This window comes from Pavona decussata, unplaced genomic scaffold, assembly GCF_977016875.1.
Source record: "Pavona decussata unplaced genomic scaffold, jaPavDecu1.1 SCAFFOLD_180, whole genome shotgun sequence".
Lineage (NCBI taxonomy): Eukaryota > Metazoa > Cnidaria > Anthozoa > Scleractinia > Agariciidae > Pavona > Pavona decussata.
The window spans coordinates 2,093,981-2,110,427 of NW_028145590.1; the positions used below are offsets into that span (position 1 = coordinate 2,093,981).

Sequence of the window (16,447 nt, forward strand, 5' to 3'; positions counted from 1 at the left end):
ATAAATTAATACATTATAATAAATTATGTATAACTTATTATAATGTATTTCTACACATGATGAGGCTCCAAAATGACTGGCGGCGAGGCTAGTCAAATTTGCGCGCGAAAAAAAAAAGTTCGACGCATTTCGTTTCGGCACAAAGTACGCAGCCCTACTTGCCACGTCAAAATGGAACTCAGCTGTATTAGGTTATTCGCATGAGGAGTACAGTCTCTCATTCCGGCCTTATCTAAAAATTTAAAAATGGGCTTATTTATCAGTTAGATACTTTTTGAGAATTACGTGACACGTTGTCCTTGTTAGGTTGAAAGTAACGTCGCCGATTACCTTCCACTTTCAGATAAGTGCTAAAGGAGAGTAGACTTTCTTCGTTCAAAGCATTCACAGCTTCACAAGTGTAAGTGCCCTCGTGTTCTTCCTTGTCGACATTCTGAATGAAGAGAAGTCTCCCAAAAAAGGAGCGCGAAATAATGAAAGAGTTCTCATTGTTTCCAATCCTCTGACCATCCTTTTTCCATGTGATTTCAGGTGATGGTCTAGTACAAAAAGAAGCGCAACATTCAGTGAAGTAAAAAGGTGGACAATTATTTTAGTAGTTCTCATAAGGTCTCAGGCAACCCTTCTAGCATACAATAGAACAAACCCTAAAAACCACAACGGCTGCTACACAACTGAAACCATTTCAAGCTTACGAGAGCTGCTATAGTACTGAAAAAGGAACATGTAGTTGGCTGAAATATTCATTGGTGATCTTTAAAATTAAAGGATTAAGCGCTAGCGTTACTTTTATGTGATGCTGCATATGTTTTGTTTGTGGTAAGTCTCAACTTAACATTAGAAAATACGATCTTGTCGTGTGAACACTTAAGGACGGTGCCTTCAAAAACAGAGATATTTATGCACAATTTATAATTATTGCTATGCGTGTAATCAGATCTTAGCAAGGGCTGTTCGAATCCAAGAAGAAAATTGGGGAAAACCAGGCATTTTTTAGAGATAATTAAGCGACAGTAACTCTGGACTAGAGTCCTCACTGCATATGTCTAAAAAAATCTCATCTGCTACTACTAACCTCCCTGAAGAAAAGCAATACAAAGACTTATTTCGTCCTTCTACAGCAGTTTCTTCCGCTTTTGGTGTCGCAGACCAGGACGGTAGAGTAGAGTTTTCAGAATCTGTTCAAGGGGAACGATATACAATAGTATTAAAAATATTCTTTTAAATTCAATCTTGAGTCATTACAGCAATGCTAATGCTGGGTCAACGGTGTTGGGCCACAAAATTTGCCCTTGAGGAAAGTCATCTGGTTTGTTCAGCCACTGGTTTCATTCTATATGAAGTCGCCTCTTACGCCTCACTTTATCCATCGACCACCAAATGAATACCTGAATTTTGCACACGCAGTTTCTCCTCGCCACTCCCCCCATCACCTTCCCCCTCCCCACCTCCTTTCAGGCAGAGTGGCGTTCACCAACCGTCATAGATGATCAAAATTCTATTTTGGTTCACCTGTTTGAACTTTGCCAATCTTCTTCAGCCTCAGGGTCCCAGATTCCCGAAATGAATTAGCACCAGTGATGATGCACTTTATGCCCTTGTAAGACTCTATCTCGTTGATGTCTTCTTGTGTCAAGGACGTTATAAACAAGGTACCATTGCTTGAGATTGATCGGCGATCGTTTCTGGCGAATGTGTGACGTCCATTGCTATCAGAATTTCCCCAGCTAAACACGACACCATAGCTGTATTCATGAGGTGGACAATCGTAGACGAAAGGTTTACCAAGAGTGACATTCACGACTTCATCCTTTGGACTGATAAATTTCCCGACAACTACAAGGAAAAGAAAGACGATTGCTATGACCACCTTTAGCAGCATAAAAAGCAGTAAGCAGCATCACATTGTAGGATTTCATTCACAGACTCAAAAGTTATATATAACCAATTGTTCTTTATGTGTATGTAACTTACTAGTAGCACTGCTGGAAAGAGCACCTTAACTTTATAAAAAAAAGTCCAAGTTTGTGAGTCTTGTCTTGCAAAATAGTGAAGCTATAGTCTCGTTGAATCTGAAAATTTTATAGAGTCGACGTTCGTATGGAAACGAGAAAGTTTTGCCCGTCTCATAATATACATAACAAAACTCTATTTATACTCGAGGACCTGGAGTTTATTAGGCTCCTAGCTTAAGTAGCTAATAAGTCGAGTTTAGAATAACTATCAAATGAAATAAAACAAATAAACAAACAAATTAATCAAAATTAAAAGGCTATTTACATCATGATACGATATCATTTTTACAAATAGTGCCACTAAAATTGAAATATCAACGACAGTCTAACAGTGGCACAGAGAGCAGTTACATACGTCAAAGGTAATCTTTCTGGCGCGTGATACAATTTTTTTAAGGGTTGGAGAAGTCTTAGCCCATCATTTAGAGAGTTCCAGATTTTTGGTTCGTAGTACCTAAAAGTGTTTAGTCCATATTTGGTAGCAATAACTCAAGGTTGCACAAGAAACAATTCGCCCCGTAAGCTACGTGATTTACTTCTAAGCGTCAGTAGAGTACGAGGTGGAGTAGGTGTTGTTCCATGAATGACTTTATAGATAAGAATACACATGTCCTGGACTCCATACAAACGTTTGCAAAAATTTAAATGTTTAGGAAACTAAATCTTCGCTATTCTAAAAGGTAAGACTCTCGACCTCGGCCTTTTTGCTAACTTAAAGGTGCTCTTTCTAGCAAATAAATATGGTTCGCTCATATGAATATTACTGCCCAATAGGTTTCATTTCCATGTACACAAGTTACGATGTTCCTCTAAGGCTCCGAGAATAAATCGTCGTTAAATTGTTGGAAATAGTGTCTAAATTTCAAATCCTAGGTTAAAAGTGTACATTTTAGTGTTCTAAAAATCGTATATGGCTATCACTAATCCTCGCGTTTAAATTTCCAGCGCGTCGACACTTAGAATATTATGACGTCATAAGGTTGCCGTTATCGCCACAAGTAGACGTTCTTTTGTGTAGAATAATTGGGCAACCGTATAAAAATAAGGCAAAAAAGAAAGACAATAAAATCAAATTTTTAGAACACAAAAATGCTGTCTCCACCTTTTAAACTAAGCTTTGAAATTTAGAGACAACAACAATTTCTGTTTAATTTGTTGTAAGAGTCGAGGCTTCCTTTAGAAACAGTACAAAACTCGGGGCAAATGATGCTTTCAAACTATTAAAATAGCTTTCATATTAATCGGCTCATACTTCAGGATGCATCCACAGCCTCTAAACTGGGAACCACCTTAATAAACATAACAAACCATAATTAAACTGTACCACAAAGAGGAACTGCAAAATGTATGAAAGTTTGTTTAAGTGAAGACAGTTGTTGTCGTAGCATTTTTTTAAAATTATTTTGTGCTCTTATTGTTAAAAATTAACTGCGTAATTATCCACCCTTCTCGATTAGTCATGCCTTTTTCAGCTGGAGAAATCGTTCTAAATTTCTTACCTTAAATAAAGTTTGTCTTTCGTTGTTATTAATAGAAAGAAAGGAATAAAATTTCTCAACAAATACAGAACTGCAGTTGTATTTTGCAGTGCAACTCCAAGCAACTCCCACACTTTAAGCTATACATACCGGTAACTGCAACTTTGAGCTTCCTGCTGAACGCTTCAGCACCAGTTTTCTCATCCTTCACAAAGCACTGATAGGTGCCACCGTCAGTAGCTAATAGATAGTTTCCTATCAAGGTACCGTCTTCGAGGAGGGTGTAGCGACTGTCATTGTAAGCCTCAATTTCTTTACCATTGTGTTTCCAGGTCCATTTTAAGTTTGATCCATTAGCGTTGCACGGGAGTCTAAAGGCTTCTGTAGCGTTAAATTTGACTTCCTCTGGATTAACCAAGTCCTTGGACAGAAAATTTGTTATCACTGGAGGGCTGCTTTCACCTGAAACCGAGAAAAAACAGTTCAAATTAAAGGTCTTTTCCTTATTGCGGTAATTCCACCAGTTACATAATTATCATAATCAACTAACTATTTGTCTACCTAACTACAATTATAAGAGTAAAAAAACTAAAAATGAAACAATAAATGCTGCTTTTCTTGGAGGCCGTGTTTCAAATCTTACCTAAATCTGTGGCGACTTAATTTAGCCTTACTCAGAACTAAGCACCGACACCCAGATTTCGTTAGTGTGGAATTGAATATGTGTTCGTACGGTCTAAGCCGCCTTAACCGGTTTGAATTGCGATTGAAAATTGTAAAACTGGTCAATGTATTTTTTTCAGTCAGTGACACAAGCATATCCAAGTTCTTCCAACAGGAATCGAACCTAAGACCTTCTGATTACTAGTTCGGATGCTCTACAACTGAGCTACAGGAGACTCGTGAGACTTGACCATTAAACTAGGTTCATGGGACAAACATCCCGCAAACTGCTAGGATTGGAATATGAGTCAACTCGGAAGCGTGAATACATCTATCAAATACATCTGCCATTTATTCTTTTTTTTTGGTTAGGCTAGCGTTTGCTTTTGTAATACTGATTGGATGTATATATAGCTACTTATAATTATTGTTGCCATAAGGAATAATTCAAACAAACGATTTACCTGTGACTACAGCTGTCAGGGCCAATACCCAAATTGAGGTAGATACCCTCCACATTCCGTAGCGGCACGTAACCTGTACAAAAGAAGGAGAATGCCGTTAATCAAATTGCGTGAAAGGTAAAGATGAATGCCTCACCCACGTTAACATATTGTTCGATTATTTTCAGACGTTTTTCCTAAACCTGCGGAATGCTGGTGAGAATCGGATGAAATAGGCTATTGCCGAATTTGAACTTCATCATGAAAGCGAGGCTAAGTGCAAAGCTTTTCATATGAAAAAGAATGAAAACTATTTTTCACATGAAAAGCTTAGCACTTAACCTCGCTTTCATAATGAGGTCCGAAGGAACTCGGAAATGGCCTATTTGATCTGGTGTGATCCGTCGTAGGAGGTCAAACTGGCATATTTGCATAAATGAAAGCGCATGTTTCATGTTTTGCAATGACTGCAAACCCATGCTAGCACCTAGGGCCTGTTTTATACGAACAGAGAAGCCGGTCCGTTTAAGCGTCTCACCCTCTTTGCCCGGCTAACTTTTACCCAGAAATGAGAAATATATGAGAAATGTTGTCCCTGTTGACCGGGTCAAAGTTGAAACTAGTCCATAAATTATTCATGTTCCTACTTAATTATTAATAACTTCAGTACGCTTCTTTCCTTTGGATTTCTTTCTTTAATTCACACATAGTTAACTGAGGTAATGGTTATGAAACCTTGCCAACTTCAAAGTTGCTAACAATGGTGCTGCAATTTATGTTGGAAGGGCCGCGGCCGTACCCAATCCTTTGTCTTAACGTTCACACTGCAGTTGAATATCTTAACAGGAACGTTTGTATTGGTGAGTTAAATCAACACATTTCAAAACATTTTGTGGTTTGTGCACGGTAAAGGCCGAAACTGCTAACAAAGGCATACAACAAAGACGTTTGGCAGGCTCTATAACCATTGCCTTTTAATTAGTATGATCCACACGACCAATGCTATTAAAAAACAGCCAATAGTTTAATTAAGTCTATTATTTTCTACTTTTCGATAAAAAAATGCCGAAATATATGGAATTGACCTTCTTTCGTCTGTCTTCTAAAATGGTGTAAGAATATAGTTAAAAATAAATTAATTATATATGGCTATTTTTGTGCATTGTTATATCCTCTGATTTCGTCTGCGTGCACTGTTTATTCAGTGAATAAGCCAGTTCTGCCTGAACGGTTAAGTTTCTTTTAAGCGACAACTAATCTTTTAGCCAAGGCAATAAAACTGCGATATACCAATAAGCCGGCCAAGGGTTCACTTAGCTTATAGCTTCCGATAATTTTGTGAACGTTCTTTAACGTGGTCAAAAGTGAAAAAGCTAGTAAACGTGATGATCGATTAATCCGGGACACTCTGTTGACGTAGACAAATTCTAGTTTACTCCCTTTCACCAACACTGTGATTCAACTCGGCCAAGAGACTCTTCAGAGACCTTCAGAATTTATAAGTAATATAAACTCGTTAAGCATCACGCCCAAAGTCCCGTTCGCAAATTCAAGATGTTAGGAGTCTGGCCCTCTATCGCAGAAGGATTCCCAACCGCACGAACACGTGTTGAAATTTACGCAATAAATTGTCAAAAACTTGTGAAGTGTTCTTGGCTAGTCTGACGCGGCGTTTTGTCACAATTCAAAAAGTTCGACAAAACTAATGTGACTGTTTCCTTTTTTTCTTTTTTTTTTTTCTTTTGCCAAGGACTTGATTTGATTCGCACCGTTCCACGCCGCTTATTTTAAGGCCACCTATTCTGGGGAGCAGAGCATTCGTTCATGTTCCGAAGTTTAGTGAATTCGTGACTAAATTAATCTTCCCAACATCAAATAAAAGTGTTTGCGTGACAAAGATCTCATGTGACACGCTGCTAAAAAGAAATGTCTTATTGGATGGTATTTTCAGCCAAGGGGTCATACGCCTTGAAGCAGCCATACAGGTCTTATAAATCAAACGTGGGTATATGTAGTGTGTATCAAGTGAAGAAAGCCACTGGTGAAAAAAATAGAAAGTTTAAAATAAAAAGAAGCCATCTACCAACTATCCTTAACAATTCAAGCAAAGAGTTAGGAAATTTCCTTTTCCTTAGTGCTTAATTGACGACGTCTACACGCAGCTGTAGGCAAATTAGAATATTCTAGATGAACACTTGAATCAGCCTTTCCATTATGACCGTGGCACGATTGTTACTGAATAGCTTTTGAAGTAATCAAATAATAAAACTTCCCTCTTCCAAACAAATTTACAAATATTTATTTTCAGGGGTCAGTCTCCCGTTTCTTTGATCTATCACCTCTGCTCGAACAACTATCAAAAGTCTTTGCAGATTCATTATACTCGGTGCACAGAAAAATCTCTAGAATAATTAACACTAGTTTCTGTGCACTAGTAGGATAATTGTTCACAAACCTGAACCATTATTTTGATAATTCCTTCGATTTAAATACGTTTAAATTTTGGCCGTTCACATCAACACTAAAAGTAGGTGACATCGCCCCTTGAATTATACAGATAACCGTACCGAAGGGAACAGGAAAGTAAAATGAAGTTGAACTTACAAATATGGATATGTCGCGAATTGAAGACTGTTGCTCTTTCAAACTCTTGCCTAGCTGACGTTGGTACGAGAGGCAAATAGTGTCGTAATGAAATAATCCAGTTTATTCCTGCCCAAATGAATTTTTTTTCCCACGCAATTAAAAACTATAAATAGGAATTTACAAAGAAATCGAAATTGTTCGCTGAAATGGTTAAGTAAACAGGAAACGAATTAAGAAGAAAGATTAACTCCATAATGGCCATTGTGAATTATTTTTTGATGAGTCTGCAAAAAGATATAGTCTTAATAAGCCACTCGTATAAGTGTAGCCTGAGTTCAAAGCTTCATTGTTAATAACGCGTCCGGTTTTTCGCTGGATTTCCGTTGGCAAACGAACGGCATTTTAGCTGAATTTAACTTAATTGATTCCATCACTTCATGCTATAGCTATAGATAATTATTTTTTAAAAGCGAGGAAGCCTGACTTTATAAGCCTCGTGGTTTCTTTTCAAGTTTTCTCGCCTTTTATTTTCTTTCGTCAATTTCATCATTTTTCTTTCCATCTGTAATTGTTGTATATGGCAAAATAAATATTGTATTGTATTGTATTGTATTGTATGCAATTCTCAGTTATTATTCTAGTGAATGCAAGTGACGAAGAAGTCTATAGAAAAGCAGAAAATGTGTGAAATAATAGACCCTTCAAAAATTGGAAATTGGATCAACAACTACTGGACATGGACTTATACCGGCTGTCGCTTTACCGTGTTTTTGTAGCATAAACAAAGATCTTACGGCAACAGAGCTATATTCTGTATTTTCCAATAACTACATTTCTACTCATGTGTATGCATGTGTGTATAACTAGCTAAAGCAATAAAAATTAAAGAAACAATCCATTGCATTGAAATTGGTTTAGCGGTTGACTAAATAGAAAGAGGGATAGCATACTATAAAATTCCAAATATAGGCTCGCCCTCTCGACTACGATTCGCTGGATTTCCGTTTGCAAAAGGACGACATTTTAACTCAACTTTACTTTGTTGACTCCATCGCGTCATGCAACTTACAGTTAACATTCTAGCACTATAAGTGATGAGGGAGTCTATAGAAAAACAGACAATGTGTTAGGGTTAGCTGTTTTAATAATGTTGGCTTAGCGTTTCAAGCTCTTTTTAATGTGAAACCAAGCCAATTTCAAAGTGCAAAATTCTCCAATAACAAGCTTTCCCCCAAAATAACTTCAGCACCTACAAAGTCCTTTGAAGGGATATTTTGCTCACTTTTGAACTGACTTAACAATTCTTAAGCCAAGTTTACGTTTTAAATCTCACGCTTGTATTGTGAAGCTCAGACACGACTGTATCGAAGGTTTCATACTTGCAAGTCTCGATTTTTTTTTTAATTCACTCAAATTTAACAGCTGTTCCAACACAAGACAATGACTAGCGGATGTGCGAATGAATCGACTTTTTGTCATTCAAAACTGCAGTAGTAATACGATATGACTAGTTAAACGTGTTGAGCCAAATCGTATACTCAGTCGTGCAGCACAACTGGAAACTGTCTTGTCCTGTGTTGCACGGCAGTGTCAAGAATTATTTACAAGCGCCATTCTACTGCTGTGATCAGTAAGTAAATTCTCCTTACAACAGCACTACTCAATCGAGCATGCTAGTCATAAGAATAAAGGAAATCATCACGAAAAGACAAAATGTCTTGATGTTCAAACAAATTCTCCTAACAGGGACCATACAAAATGTAGGAGAAGAGTGTGGAGAATATGAATTTTGATGCTGGGGCTCGAACTGTCGTGTGCTGCTAGACGCAAAGGAGACAGGTAACAACTAAGAGGCTCTGCAGGTGAATGACATGTATCATACTCTAGCCTCAAGGAAAACACTTCAGTAGACTTACGTGTGCCAAGTCTCAAAGCATTAGGTTTTTTTTTTTTTTACTCTGTTGTTTCTAAACTACCAACTTAATCCATCAAGCTTTAATGCCAAGTACCTAAATTTTACTTCATTTACCGTTGCGTTGCGTGCATGCTGCCCCAACTTTACAAAAGAGATTACACCTATTCGGCGTAAACTTTCCAAACGAATTCTGGTCAAAAAAACACTTTGAAGCTTTGATATTAAGGGTCAACGTCTGGTACTATTTTAAGAAGGGTTATTTTTTGCTCAAATGAATTAAAAAATCCTAGACCGGAAAGGCGCTCTCTACACATCTGTCTGCAAATGTGCTGCGTAAAGTTTGCGTGTTCTAACATGCTGTTCAACAGGCATTCAGAATAATCTACTCAAATTAAACAAGCTTGTTAGGCCTGAAGTACACTAGTTTTTCAGTCTTATTAGTAAACTGAGAAATAAATGTAATCAGTTAAACAACTCTCGGTCCAAGGACAACACCCTGAGACATCCGAATAACGGGTGCATTTAGTCAATGCTTCGACTTGATTTGTCCATTTTCATATCAAGCCTAAGCACAACAGGGTTTTAAATCCCTCGTCTTCGCTAAATTTGAGAGACATTTCTGCAGTCACGTTATCAAGAAAAGCGATAAATTTGGATACATTACAGACAAATTGCTCAGCCGCTTTTATTTTGCAAAATGAGACTAAAATCTATTAATAACCTTTTACCCTTCTTAAAATACCAAAGATCATTAGAAATGCCCTTGCAACTCCAAATGAATAAAACCGCGGAACTGGTCTCATTTAGGATTTCAACCATAGATTCATGAAAAACATAAACAGCAAGATGGGAAAGTATTGATCAATTAGATAATTTATTTCAATGGTCACTCTTTAAGACTCCCTTTAAACAAACAATATTTACTTATGACTCAGCTTACAAAATACCAATAAAATGCAAAAAGAAAAAAACAATGAGTTTTCAGCACCGCTTGTATAGCATAATAAGTAGCACCACAATACTAATCAATAACTTTCACGTATTGCAATTGGTTACAACATAGGTTTGTCTTCAGACTGAAAAGTTACCACCATATTTACGACTGACCGTTTGTCTAAATAGTAGTGAAAATGTTCCGACGGGCGATTGCAAGCAGAAATCGTAAATTTTTCATTCAAAACAGAATCCATCTCCGTTTGGGATTACACGTTGTATTTCTTGGCGACTCTTACGGATACAATTTCCGACTTTGGCTAGGGAAATCAAGCGGGAAGCCAGCTAGTCAACCATATTGCCATGAAATTTCAATGAATAATTAGTGGAGCTCTTAAGTAATTTTTGAAAACAAAAATGAATCCCACCTTTGGTCTCCTAAAAGTTGTATTTCGGTTAGTAAAGCCAGAGGCATTATCACTGGGTGGCCTAGAAATCAAAAGCGTTAGTAATTGTTTATAAGAAAGGTATACATTATTTTTACTTCACTGCCATTCAACGAGGGTTCAGGACCTCTCCCATTTCATTTACTAAGACTAAAGCTAAGAATGTAGTCAAGGACATTAAGAAAAGAACGAAGGTAAATTACCGTCGATCTTTAATAGATGCACTGCAAAGACACGCGAAAATATCAAACTGACAATCGAGCATTAATTTGACCCAAGACAAACGAAGACTCAGTACATCGAACAGCCGGTACCCTAATACAAGGCTACAGTAACCAATAGCAACACAGAGCGATAATGCATTGATTAATATACGCTTCCTTTCCAGTGTTTAAAAAAACTATCATACCTCTTTCGTTGTGGCTCTAACTGGTTAGCCCTCTTTGTCCCTTTGCAGGAAATTGAGTGGATAGACAATACGAGTAAGAGGAGATGTCCAAATTGGTGTCTGGATTTATGTGCGCACTCGTAACCTGGGGTGTTAATCACCTCTCATCAACTCGGCTAATGAGACTCCAAGACAGCCACGCACGAAAAGAATGTTTTTATTCCTTTTTTAATTACAACTGCAATTGAACACGCGATTTATAAACACACGAGGTTTCCCTACAAAATCCCGAGCACCACTGTACACGTGATTCTGAAATACTTTTTACTTTTTGTTGTTTTACTTTGTATTTTTTTCTCAGATTAAGATCAAATATTTCGAATCGCTAAATTTTATTTACTCTTCCTTATTCCTAAGCTCAACACTAACTCCCTGTAAAAAATCAAGACAAGCTAAGTGGTGATTTCATTATCTTCGCAGCCATAATAGGTAAGAGTATTATTTAGTTCAGAGATAAAACCGTCCAATTTTGGAGGCAAGCCCAGATTATATTCTTCGACGTTTCACCCAGATCCGACTCCGTAGAATAATACAAACGAAATCCGATATTTCTTTTTCACTTTAAGTACAAATGGAATACTTAACACAGACTTTTATAACACCATGTACGTGAAATCGTCGAACTTAACTTACTGGGGACCTAACTACAACAGTACCGCATGTTCTAAAAATAAACAACGCTTCACTTTCTTAAACCATAAATATTGCTTGTTATCACTTCAGTCTTCGAATTCCGTTTGTTATTTTTCTCAGTGTGCACCACTTGGTGCTGAAGATGGCTGTTTTTATACCTGCCCTGTTTCTGCAATCAGGCTGTGTATCTCTTAAGTTCACAGCAAGAAATCTGGCCGATTGTCCACACACCTTTTCACTCCAGGAGTAGTACACAGAGTCACGTTTATGTGCCACTGTCAGTAACCTTCGAGTTAATGACGGTTATCACTTAAATATAGCGTAGTACTTTCCTATGGTGCCGATTATTCTGTTGTACATGATGGCTCTAACTGTTGAGTCCACGAAAGAATCCTAAAGTATTGCCACTTAAATCAAAAGTCAAGTACAAAAGCAACATTCTCCCGCAGTGCCATTTATTATGCTGTACAAAGTGTCCCACTGTTTTGAGAATTTAGATGGCAATCCTAAAGTGTGACTATTCAGCTCAAAACTATTGAGCAATGTTCATCTTATGGAATGTTTTTATTACGGTGTACAAGGTGATGGAGCTTATTCGGTTTGAGTCTGTATTGAAATCCTAGGGTGCCAAATGCCTTTAGTAACACTCCCTATCCAAGGAGCGGGGTTTTTTTAAACCATATCCAGCGATTTTGAAAGCAAAATTTGAGAATCTTGTCCAGTTCAAAAACCAATGCATTTTATGGGCCTCAGCAAAGATGACAGCCTAGTGAGGTTACCAGTATACAGTGGCTCGCGCCAAGGCATGACCTTTCTATTGTTGGAGCGACGAATGAAATAGATACTCAGCAAGAGTAAACATATTTATTTTTTCATAATCATTTGCGCCCTGTGTCAAAACGATCCACCGTTTGCTTGCAAGAATATTTGTAGGGCGGGTAAAATCCTTTTCAATGTTCCAAAGTTCCCAAAATAAACCTTGCCGACATAGTGGTCAAAGGCCTCCATCCGCTCATTTACTCATTGATTCAGTCACCATTCGTGTTACAGCAAAGTGCACCAATTGTTTACGTATTTGGCTTCGGTGCTATAAACTTTCTTTTTTATTAGTAGACGATAACGTATGAAGTCGAAATTCCAACGGTGTGTCGCAGCTTGCGATGTGTCAAATATGAAACCTTAAAGACCAGAGCTTGTCGGTAAAACGGGTTTAACATTACACTCTTCCAATAATCAATTACATTTCATCAACTGCACCGCATTCATCATCTGCCAAGTATTCTTCTTAGTAGGTTAACTTCTCACCGGACATCCCTGCATTGTTAAAACCCGGAGTCATAATCAATTCCCTTGCCAACCATTTCAGCACAAACAAAACAAATGTTTTAATATAGTTAGTGATTTTAGTTTACATAGTGTATTTAACATATCCTATTTTGCTTATATCTTTAAGCCTCTACGAAACAGCAACTGATTGTGTTTGCATTCAGTCTATTTACCAACGCCAGCGCCGGTAGGTTTTGGCACGCTATTTATCAATGCACTGCTGTGTTGTTCAAAGACAGAAAACGCTAGAACAGCCAGCTTCCAAAGTCCTACCGTCTGAGGGGTATTTAGAATACCTAAAGACGGATGTGATTTAATATATGTACAATGAAAGCAATAATTATAACTAACATCTATTTTGCTTGCTTTTATTTAATAACTGACAACGTGGCGTAATAACCTCCATTAGACTATAGGAAAGTTAAAGGAGTTTACTTCTGTTTGAAATGTGAAATTGGTGTCCCACATGCTTGATAAATGCTTCATAGTCAAAAGCGTGGTTAGACCACAGATGGCTCAGACACACACTGTTAACCTATTTGCCAAGGTATTCATGATGCTATTAATGGCGTTGAAGAGTTGAAAAGTGGATGAATGAATCTTGGCTGGGGTTTAAATAAAACCATGCATTATGGCAGTGACATGAAAATTGACAGCAAAACATTTCCACGAGGAGAAGTAATTTCTGTAATTCACGAAGTATTTTTTCCAGAATGATCAACGTCTACTTTCAAAGAACCGCTTGTAGTAAGCGGCCTATCAAGTCCATGTGGTCGTCAAACAATCTATCGCCATCTTAACTAAACATAATACATACCGGTCGCACGAGCGCCTTCATGACTTGAGCCTACCACGTGCACGGTTCAAAGGCCATGAATTGCTCTATAAGTACCTATCACAGTACGTTTTTTGGCAGAATTCACCCATTTAATATCGATTAGCATCCCGGCTGAGCTTGTACTTAAAACCCATAAGCAGGCATAATCCCAAGTCTGCGGTTTCCTTGTTGTTGCAGCATTTCAAGTTTAGATTAAAGATTGGAGCTCTCATTCGACGAAGAAAAACAGGAATTGTCTAAAATAGAATGCCTAAAGAACTCCTTCAAGGTATCTTTATGGCACGCAATCACGCGAGGGAGGGAAAGAGAATCCACACTATTATTTTACAAGTATACTGATTCACCGTTCGCTAAGTATTTGTGCAAAACAGGCAATTCCGTACCGGTTAAAATTAACACAGGACTTTCATCTGTTATTAAAAATCTTTCCCGCTTTTAAGGAAAATCTGCAGACATTGATGGTCCGACTTGTACTATACGTTCATCTGATGTACAGATTACGTTCAAAGAAAAAGTGCGAGCTATTGCATTAAGATCAAAAGCCATGAAAAACGAAGAAAGCTGAAGTAAAGCCTGTAACAGCCCAAAATATGTCGACCGCCGATTGCATCCATTACTTTATAAAATTCAATAATCATTCAATTAAACCCTGCCGGCCACAGAACTGTATTAACATTGTTGGTTACCCTATATTTAATGGAAGGTGCTGTATTTAAGACACCGTAAAGAAACATCGATGCCCTTGTGCACAATAGCTAAAGTTGATTATCAAATTTGCACTAAAAGAACAAAGTGCTAATAAATGTATGAACTATGACTACAGGAGTTCCTGCTGATAAGTAACGTTAGTAAGGAAATGGGAAAACCAAACTTGGACGCGAGTCAAAGACGAACGCTTTTACAGGTCACAGTCTTACCACACAAGGTTAAGTAGTTATTAGTTAAACAGGCTGACTCAAATCACTCAATTTCCTAGCTGGGTGTGTAATACAGGTTTTTCCAGTGGCGTAAAGACGTCACTTGAGATATTTCCAAGTTTACCACTTTAAGATTATGCAGCCAATTCAAAATTACCTCCAGACAAAAACGTCAAGAAATCGAATCAAATAATCATAATTTATATTACTAGACTTCTTATTGACAGGAAATAGTCTATATTTGCCGGATTTACTTCTTAACAGAGTGCAATCTGTCTAAAACCACATCTTAAACCTGTGAAAGGAAATCCACAGGATTTTGCTGTCTCCCTTTCCATGCATTTCAGTCCAAAAGTCCAAACTTAGTCCCGGTCTGTTGTACAGAAATCTAGCAACCCTTTGAGCCTTGAAAGGTTACTCTAGCTTTCTTCACAAAAATCATACATTTATTTCTTGCTAAGTTTTGGATTAATTGGAATTTGAAGGTTAATTAACCACACGGCCACTTTCTGAGTCAAACGTGATAAAATGATAAAAATTGCACAATGACATATACCATTGTGTAATATAATGTACCACTGTGTATGTAGTCGTTCGGTGAACAAAATCCTCGAGTGTCATCATATAAATGAAAGTAAATGAGCAGGTCCGGTTTATTAATTATGATGCACAAGGTGAATAAGGTGAACTTTTGAAAAAATTTTCGAAGAAATTGTCAAGTGTGGCCACTCAAGTGAAAGTTCCCCAGCAGCACTTTCTATTGGTGTCGCCGATTCTTTGACAGCAGATTTTTGAAAGCAACAATGGTCCATTTTCAAAATATTGGCACGAATAGACTCAGCACTGTCTCAGTTTCTGTTTTTCTTTGTTGAAATTATACCTCCCAGTGTTTAACCTTCCTTGCTTATTTGCTTGTCTAAAACAAACATAAAAAGTGGGGAGAAAATTTACAGAATGACATTTTTTCAAAATCTTGGATGCAAATAGTCAATTCGACACACTATACGTTCAACTTCGTGTCTTCAATAACTTTTCAAATACTATTAGTCTTAAAATGGTTTAGTAAATGCCAAGGTGTGGCCTTTTGAGAGTGAATCTGATTGGTTGTTTTGTCACTGATTATTGGCTGATATAAAATGATTGCGCCCGTTATCGTCTTGAAAAGGGAAATGTATTTTAACATGACTGCAAATACCACTCAAATGTAGATAAATATCATTGTTATCGACTGTAATTGGTTAGTTTTCTACAATGCAAACTTGAATACTCGGTATCTGCGTTTTCTATCAAACGGAAAGAAAGAGTACATCCGTTAACTATGCAGTATTCGCTACTAGAAAATGTGGCTTCCCACTTCAGGGCATACCTCATTTTGCACCCGACACTTAAAATGAATTGTACCAAAATCTCGTTCACCAGAAACAAAATGTTGATGCAGATCATTTGCGAACGTTTTTGAATACCGGCTGCAAAACGAATAAGAAACAGTCGTGAAAATAAGAGGCTCACCATTTTTTTTTTAAGTTCACCATTTTGGAACGTAATTGCCTTATTGCCATCCTCCATGCATCATAGTCACTTGCAAATTAACTCATAGACAATATCTTCAGTGAACCAGATCGAATCTCTATCGTTGGTCTTCTTGCTAAATAGATTTTTGGTGATTGTCAGAATGATGTGAATTCTTTCAGTCTTCAAAAGGCTCAATCTTGAATTGTACAATTCGTTTAAGTCTTTGGATGAAATCCTTAGGAGCAACCACTTAAAAGAAAGCTAAAAAGAAGGAGTTACCTATAGCGCTCTTTG

General features: G+C 37.4%; 1 protein-coding gene across 28 annotated transcripts in view; it reads right to left on the reverse strand.

Moving 5' to 3' along the window:
- The window catches only part of LOC146463215 (hemicentin-1-like), a 77,510-nt gene that overhangs the window by 50,168 nt on the left and 10,895 nt on the right, over positions 1-16,447 (reverse strand). For 27 of the 28 annotated variants that reach the window (XM_085084688.1, XM_085084674.1, XM_085084668.1 and 24 more), the window contains exons 2-6: positions 4,621-4,693; positions 3,644-3,955; positions 1,513-1,836; positions 1,076-1,178; positions 331-539 (exon numbers count right to left, since the gene is read on the reverse strand). In XM_085084688.1, coding sequence (XP_084940814.1) covers positions 331-539; positions 1,076-1,178; positions 1,513-1,836; positions 3,644-3,955; positions 4,621-4,675 — 1,003 coding nt within the window. In that variant the 5' untranslated portion in view covers positions 4,676-4,693. Of the gene's footprint in view, positions 1-330; positions 540-1,075; positions 1,179-1,512; positions 1,837-3,643; positions 3,956-4,620; positions 4,694-10,888; positions 10,928-16,447 lie in introns of those variants that run through there. The other variant, XM_085084666.1, reaches the window with a different exon arrangement.